General features: G+C 38.9%; 1 protein-coding gene across 2 annotated transcripts; it reads left to right on the top strand.

The window, feature by feature from the left end:
• Positions 1-1,482: 1,482 nt before the first annotated feature.
• On the top strand, positions 1,483-8,266 carry polk (polymerase (DNA directed) kappa). Of its 2 annotated transcripts, none has more exons than XM_062418116.1 (15): positions 1,483-1,553; positions 1,686-1,829; positions 2,105-2,224; positions 2,310-2,462; positions 3,199-3,318; positions 3,437-3,587; positions 3,782-4,003; positions 4,345-4,469; positions 4,691-4,857; positions 4,953-4,985; positions 5,090-5,186; positions 5,956-6,127; positions 6,269-7,273; positions 7,818-7,866; positions 8,016-8,266. In XM_062418116.1, the coding sequence occupies exons 2-15, from the start codon at positions 1,701-1,703 to the stop codon at positions 8,095-8,097; spliced, it is 2,625 nt and encodes an 874-aa protein (XP_062274100.1). In that variant the 5' UTR covers positions 1,483-1,553; positions 1,686-1,700; the 3' UTR covers positions 8,098-8,266. The 2 variants fall into 2 exon arrangements, with proteins under 2 accessions (XP_062274100.1, XP_062274099.1); XM_062418115.1 differs by having other exon boundaries at positions 3,199-3,330.
• Positions 8,267-8,775: the final 509 nt, after the last annotated feature.

The raw sequence follows: 8,775 nt of genomic DNA, 5'->3' as shown, positions 1-8,775 counted from the left end.
TGGTCATTCCTTGTGTGTATTTCTGACAGTTGTTGCGTTGTTATTCTGTGTATTGACAGTCACTAAAATGGAATCAAATTCCTTAAATGTGTAAACACACTTGGCCAATAAAAGGTAAAGATATTATTTTTATCTGAAAGTTGAATATCACACACAGAAAAAAATCTTTAAAAAAAATCTTTAAACAAATCTCATCTGTTGAGAAACATTGTGGACAACATTGCTAGATTATTTAAATTGGTTTTCAAAATGGCTTATTGAGTTTTTAAACTTACATTTATTTATTTATGTTTCTCTTATGTATCTGTCTACATTCTATGTCTGCTTGTGGCTTTGTGATTATGTTATTTTTTCTGTAATACTTTCTGTTCAGTTGTTTGTATTGTAATATCAATGTGTTCTTAATAAAATGTAATCGAGGGCTTTAAAAAAAAAAGATGGGTTCTTCAGGACTTTCAGGAATGATTACCATTCATATAAGTTGTGGGTGAACTTATGTTTTCAGGTGTTCTGTGAATAATGTGAGTATAGCTGCCGTAAATCCTCTCCACCAGCAAACTATGCCAAAGGTTACATTTCACAGTCATACTGCACATATTAATCCTCTGTACACCACATTTTCAGAGTATTCCTTGCACTTTAGACATACTACTGATAACGTCACTGTCTAAAGTTCGTGGCCTTTAGTCTAAGTCAGAGAATATCACTAAACCTTGGTAAGATCTCAAAGGAAACTTTCTCAAAACAGCCTGAAACTGAAAGGATAGAGACGCAAGTAAACGGAGGGATAATCATCTGCAGCTTTTGTTGGCTTGTAATGGCCCTAATTAATTCAGCTGTGAGGTAATTAGCAGCTTCTTCTTAAGTAAAAATAATAAAATAATGCCTATTAAATTAACTTTATTACCAAGAACCAATACCGTGTCTCAACCACATGAGGGCGCTGTAAAAATACATCCATACTTTGGTTTCACACATCTTTTTGAAATTATTATTATTTTCACTCAATACCTTATAATTTCTATGTAAATACTGTTTCATGTTAAAAAAATACCCGCTTTTTAATCTATTGGCCGTTATGTATATGCCTTTGTTGGTTACTTAAAATACAATTTGACTTTCATTATGTACATTTGAGTGTGCTCTTTATTACAAATATATGTCAATACATTTGAAACTTGAACACCTAAAATGCGTAGCGTCATTTTTTTCTTACGTTGCTTTTTGAACATTTGCATGTTGGACTACTTCATTATATATACAATTACATTTTATTTGGCGTCTGTGATATCATGAAGAGGTAAAACGCTTCTCAATGTCAACTCAAATACGTATGCAGCAATACATAACCAAACTTATTAAAATGATCAGTTAATGTAATTTATGAATTTGACATGTAGAGGTAAATAAGACAAGCCCCGCCCTTTCCTGTGATGACGGAAACACGCGGAAGTGCCGCCAGAAACTTTGACGTCACTGTTTTCAAAACATGTAGATCGTTACAAAGCTGAGCGATTTGGATTAATGTGACTTTTCCACTTCACAGAGAAAAGGTTTGTAGCTGAAATACTCGCAATTATCAGATCGCTACGGTCTCTTACAGGTTACAATTAACTGAGAACAGAGTTGGCCTTAACGTTGCTATAAATATAAAACAAAAAACAAACGACTGTTTTCCCATCAAGGGTCCACTCTTCAGGATGGAGAATGGGGTTGCCTCCACTAAAGGAGAGGGCTTCCTGTCCAGAATGGCCCTCAATGACAACAAGGCTGGTATGGAAGGTCTTGACAGGGATAAGATCAACAAGATCATCATGGAGTCATCCAAGGTAGATACTAACAATTTGTTTAGTTAGTTTTGTATGAAACACCAGCAAACATGCATACAGCCATTGCTGTTTTCGTTTGCTCACTGCAGTCACCCACAAGAATATAAATATGGCTCTATAAGTGTACTGGATAGTATGAAATGTCCAGCCTTGTATGAAAGTCCCATATCTGCAATGTAATGACACACAGCCCTGAAAAGATGTGCTATTGTGTCTCATTACAGATGTGCTTGGAAATCTCTAACTCTTTATTGTCCATGTCCTTCACCCTGCAGGGATCCAGGTTTTATGAAAATGAGGTGAAGAAAGAGCAGCAGGTGAACCAGCGCATTGATAAAATGATGCAACAAAAGGTGCAAATTACAGAACAACAGCTAAAGAACGCACAGGCTCAGGTAAGTCATGTTATGTGGTTTTAAATAAAAAAGCTCTATCCCCTTTTTTTGGAGCAGATCATGATTATCAAATCTCTGTGTGTAGGTGGAGAGGTTGGCCTACGAGCTGGAGAAAAGACGCAATTTAAGTCATTTAATTGTACATGTGGACATGGACGCTTTCTACGCTGCTGTGGAAATGAGAGATTGTCCTGAGCTGAAGGACAAACCCATGGCTGTTGGATCTATGAGCATGCTGGTGAGATAAACAATAATAATAAAAGTAGGCTGCAGTTCAAATAGTACAACATTCTGTGATATAGTTCACTACAGCAATTTAGTTACAGCTTGTTAAATAAAAAAATATTAGTACTTTATGTAAAGTGTTAATCACACACCATATCTTTATACATCTTCAAACCATCATTTTCATTGTATAATGTGGCAATAATACATTTTCTCAAGTTACAGTATAGTATACTGCATTTATATAGCGCCTTTCTAGTCTTCTGACCACTCAAAGTGCTTTTACAGTACAAGTGACATTCATCCATTCACATTTACATTCATACACTGAAAGCAGATACTGACATGCAAGGTGCCGACCTGCTCATCTGGAGAACACACACAGTCACACACTGATGGCGCAGCCTTCGGGAGCAATTGGAGGAGTCGAGAATCGCACTGCCAATCCTCCAATTAGTTAGTTCACAATGGAAAAAAGTTTATGGATTTTAGAATCAGAATCAGATGTATTCACCAAGTAAAAAAGTACAAGGAATTTAATGTATTCCAGATGTTATCAGAAGAAGCAATAAACATGAACATGGTGAATATAATACACATGAATAAATAAACATTTAGATTTACAGTAATTCAAATCATACGGAGCCTCATCAAATTTATTTCTCAAACCAGAATTTTTAGTTGAAATACAAAACCCACAGTCTCTGTTCTTCTTCTATTTAAAAGTATTTTATTTGGACCTTTTTCAGTCAACATCTAACTACCACGCCAGGAAGTTCGGAGTTCGAGCTGCCATGCCCGGCTTCATTGCAAAGAAACTCTGCCCCGACCTAGTCATTGTTCCAACAAACTTTGACAAATACAGAGCTGTGAGTAATGAGGTGAGAGTGACATAAATACAGGCCTCTACATATATGAAAACACCTGCTATGCAACCTTTTTGTAGTTTACAACAAACAATTTCTTGATTTTGTATGCCTCTGTTAGATCCGTGAGATTTTTGCACACTATGACCCTCATTTCCAGCCAATGAGCCTAGATGAAGCTTATCTGGATTTTACAGACCACGTGAAACTGAGGGAGAGCTGCCCTGAATCATCACGAACACACCTTTTCCGCACCAGCACCAGCGAAACAGGCAGGACTTAATCATACAGAAAAGTAGAGTAATGATATAGTGTGGTGTGTTTTGTAACTGCCACTTCTGTCACATTTACTGTAGTTTTAAGTACTGTCGGTGCAGAAAAGACATGACAGGAAACAGTCATTGCTAAATTTCATACACTAGAAATCCAATCTGTATAATAATGATTTAATTTCTTTTCTGTAAAGGTGAAGAGCAGATTGATCTTCCCCATGAGTCAGTACCAGAGGTGAGAGACCTCTCTCCTGTTCTGTTTGAGGACAGCCCGAGCTCCTCTCCCTGCTTTTTGAGCCCAGAAGGTGTTGGTGCAGCTGGCGGGGCTTTCGAAGTGTTTGGGACGTCTGTTGAGGAGGCTGTGAGAGAGATGCGCTTCCGAATTGAGCAAAAGACCATGCTGACTGCCAGTGCAGGTTGGATACCTTCATACCTTCATATATGAGAAGTGAAAACACTGTGCTTCATTGTCTCTTCATATAATTGTATTATTATATTGCCCTTCCTACTCGTTTTTCTATTCCATCTTATCAGAGATATCGTCTTTGTTTTCCTCCCTACCTCTGTACTTCTTGATGAAAAACAGGAAAGGACTATAATACTTAACTGTTAAAAAAAACAACTACTCAACAATAATAATGAAAGTGCAACATCTTTCCTTCACCTTCTGTTTAGAATTATGATCAACATTATTTATGTGTTTTACCAGCCGCTCATGTACAAATACACTATTCAATTACCCTATTCACTTTTCTAGGCATTGCTCCAAACACGATGCTTGCCAAAGTGTGCAGTGACAAGAACAAGCCCAACGGCCAATACAGACTCCCATCCACCAGAGAGGCTGTCATGGACTTCATCCAGAACCTCCCAGTTCGCAAAGTACGGCACACATTGCTCAAGCTGAAACATAAACAGAGTCTTCGAGGTGTTGTTGGTGAATTATTATGGAAAGATGTCGGATTGTAGTCACGAGTTATTATGAAAAGCTGATAGATGTGGTGTAAAGTGAATAATAATGTGCTCCTGACAAGGGAAAGATGGATTAAAGAGCAGTCATATCAATATTTAAAGACAGTAAAAATGTCTGTGTGTTCTCCCAGGTTTCTGGCATAGGGAAGGTGAGTGAGAAAATGCTGAATGCGTTGGACATCAGCAGCTGTTCTCATTTCAGCCAGCAGATGGCGTTGTTGTCATTGTTGTTCTCGGAGACATCCTGGCATCATTTCATACAGGTTTCCCTGGGTTTGGGCTCCACATACCTACCGAGGTACTTCACTCAGTTTAACGACACTTACAACAAAAATTATGCCCAGACAGGGGAGATAATCCTGATTTTAATCCTCACTCTTTGTTTCCATACAGGCACGAGGAAAGAAAAAGCATGAGCACTGAGAGGTATGTTTTTCATTAAGCATAAAAACAAAACAATATTTTTTGTCTCCATCCACTTAATTCTCTCTTATTTTCTCTCTGCTCCACTCTTTTCTTACGCTTTACAGGACATTTAGAGAATTAAATAAGGCTGAGGAACAGTTGTCTTTATGTAGGGAGCTCTGTGAAGATTTAGCAGAAGACATGAAGAAAGAAGATCTGAAGGTACCGAATGACAGAGAGTTGTTTTATTTACTCTGAACAAATAGGTTACATTTGTTAGAATAAGCTCACCTTTGGCAAACACGATACAACATTTGATCTAACATTCTGCCCTGCTTACATCAACAACCGTATATGTGGTGCTATGAGCAGACATTGCTTGGCTAGATGTTAGGCATTAGAAGATGATCAAAAGGAAGCAAGAACAGGCAATCTTTGAACAGAAAATAGACAACAATACAATGGATTGAGAGAGAATGGTTAAACTGGTTAAAAAACAAACAAACAAACATGCTATTCTTGGCTTTCCAAGAATCGCCCTGACTCCAAACTGTATCTCATACAATTACCTCAACCTGTTTTTCCCTTTCCGAGTCGATAGAGAAAGGACTGGATGGCTTGGCAAGACCATCACCCCCCTGCCTGGGTCCCGATGTGGCCTTGATAGCTTGAGAAAATGCAGGGCCATTAAGGAGACAGCGGGAGCTACTATCAGCCAAGGAAATGTCTCCCTGGGAGATAGTAATGTGATCATTACTATGGCAGCGCTTTGTGGCGTGTTTCCCATGAAAATGCATTCTGACAAATCAATCAGTGATATGACAGATTACACAGATATTCAGCTCTGCTCCATATATGGTCTTTCCATTCAGTATCATTGATTATGTCCGTAATTAAGAGGTTGTTTGATAGCAGACAGAAATGACTCTAATGGTTTTGCAATGCTAATATGACTTCAACTTTGTATTTAAAAAAAAAAAATGTCTTAAAGGGTAAAACAGTAACACTGAAGCTGAAGAACGTGAACTTTGAAGTGAAAACCAGGGCAGTGACGCTGCCGTATGCTGTTGCTACAGTGGATGAGATCTATGCTGCTGCCAAAGACCTGCTGAAAACAGAAATGGAAAAGGAAAGCCCTCAGCCACTCAGACTGAGACTCATGGGTAATTAGATATTGCATATCAATTAATATAACTAGCTTGAAATAAATCTAAATGATCTGTGACACAGTGCATGTGGAAAAAATAACACAGTTGGCATTTGTTTTAAGTTGCCTCCAGAAAATGTTTCTTTTGTGCTTGTAGGTGTTCGAATCTCTGCCTTTATCAGTTCGGATGATAAAAAGCCTCTGCAGAAGAGCATCATTTGTTTCCTCCAGCCAGGCAAGACAGACTCTACCAGCTCTTACCAGCTTGAGAGGGAGCATCTCTCTTCTTGTCCTCCGCTGGTGCAGAAGTGCCAGAGACAGGAGGAAGTTCCCTGGCGGACTAAGCTATGGGGGATAAAGGAGGGTCAGACTAGTGATGAACCCCAGATGTCTTTCTTCCAAAAGGCCCATGCCAAAAGACTACAACTCCAGGCAGTGAGTGCAAGCACACAAGAGGAAGTCCACAATGAAAAGGCTTCTGTGATTACTTCCACAGGCAATCATGCTCATGAGAGCGTGAAGTCATCGATAAATGGACAGAGGTCAGAGAGTAACTGTGAAGCATCTGGTCTCTCAGAAAATGACAGTGTTTCCCTCTCAGAGGCTCATGTTTCCACATCAGACCGTGGTGGCAGAGTGTCAGAGAGTTTCACCTGTCCTGTGTGTTTCAGGCAGGTGGAGACGACTGATTTGAATGTCTTCAACCAACATATAGACCAGTGTCTCAGTGATGTTTCTAGAAAGCCAAATCAAATCACAGTTTCTGACTCTGAGTCAGATCAGGATGGCGAGAATGACCATGAAGAATGTGAAGTGATTGACAAATGGAGGAGGGAGTCTGAGGCTCAAAAAAAGCAGGAGTCAAACAAACCTGATTCCCCGCAAGACCAACACAACTTGAAAAATGATTCAGGCCAAACAGTTTTGCTGATCAATGGTGAAAATGGACCAGTGACCTTGCAGCAGCCTCAGGCATGTAATGGTAAAGGTCCTGTCCTAATCTGCCCAGTATGTCAGCTGACGCAGGACACAAATGACCTCACTATGTTCAATCGTCATGTTGACCTCTGCCTGAACCAGGAAGTACTGCATGAGCTGGGGGGACAGACATCATCTTCCATTAATCTACCTTCAGTTACAGTAACAAACACCAAAGTGACAGGTGAGTTTGTGAGAATCCCATTCTGATAATTATGCATTTTGTTGCTTGTGTATTTGGGGGTCTGACATATGTCAGCGTTTCCGGCGAGATCTGAAGTCTTTGAATGCATATCCTTCCTGTTAGTAATGTCTTTAGACTCTGGCTATGTGACATTTTTTGAGTTAACAGAGGGAATGTCTATTTCGGAGGATGCAGTGGCCTCTGACCCTCTTATTTACTGACACTGACATTGTGTGAGAAGCTTGTATCGATTCCTACAGAGAAAAGACATCTAATTTCGCCCCATGGGGATTCCTTTGCCCTGGTCTTGGAAATGGCTAAATCACTTTCTCACCTATTCATTTCCTACAATGAACTGGCTATGTCTGTGCACCATGGTTTCCTCTTAAACAAGCCTGCCTCAGAAATTGCACTCTTTATGCCACTGAAGCGGTGCTGCAATTGTGTCTCCTCAGTGGATGTCATTTCTTTTGTCAGAGAAGATAATGATGGAGGGTTTCTTTTATTTTGGTCCATGTCCATGAGTGTCTGTTTCTGTTCACAGACAAAGGCCACCTCCTGTTAAGGCAAACAAGTAAAGCAAAAAACAAAAGGTGAGAATACTTGATTACAGATTGTTTCTGCACAAAATGTTGACATGTGGTGTCAGCATATTCCAAATACTGTTGATTAAGTACAATTAATTCACAACAATTTCCCTTAATTAATTACTTTTTTTTTGCTTTGATCTAATGTCTTTCAGACGGGACACTCCTTCCTCTCCACCATCTAAAAAGGCGAGAGGCCTCGGTCCTCGCAACACCATTGACAAGTTCCTTAGGTGACAGTCATGCATGCAGAATGTTCATTGTCCTCTGGACGAACTGATAAAGTTTTGCAAAGGAAATCAGAAACGGCTCCTCCCAGTGACTTGGCTTATCTGGGTTTAGCTATTGATTCTGCACAATCACTGCACATGAAACCATATTAGGTATTAAGTATTGCATTGTCAGGTTTTTGAAATCCTCTATTTATTGTGTATTCTTAAATGATAATAGAAGTTTAATGAATATAAGATAATTATTCTATCATGTAAGTTAAAATTGCAATAAATCACTATTTTGCTTAAATTTCGCTGTGGATGATTGATCTTTTTCCCCATATGAATAACCATCCATTCTCTGTTAATATGAATTTTAACCAAACATGGTTGCTTCAAAGGATTAGACTGATTACAGTAAGTTTGTGACTGGGAGGTTGCAAGTTTGAATCGTGAATCTGATAAGAAAAGACATTATGGAAAAAAAATGGTCCACTTGAGCTACGTAACTGCCAAAAGCAAAACACTGTTTTGCATCAGGTTGTATGAATGTGAAACACTTCTGAAAAAGAGTACCACATTAAACAATTCAAACTTCCCCGGACAAACAAGTTAAACTGCTATTAGAGGCTTATGTTAATCTTTCGTAAATACTGCACTGTGTTTTTAGAACTTAACTTTGAAAAAACCCTTTGTAAAATGT

Source organism: Scomber scombrus, chromosome 4 (assembly GCF_963691925.1).
Source record: "Scomber scombrus chromosome 4, fScoSco1.1, whole genome shotgun sequence".
In the NCBI taxonomy this organism is placed as follows: domain Eukaryota; kingdom Metazoa; phylum Chordata; class Actinopteri; order Scombriformes; family Scombridae; genus Scomber; species Scomber scombrus.
Note: the sequence above shows the minus strand (reverse complement) of the source record. Positions and strands in the feature narration are given on the sequence as shown.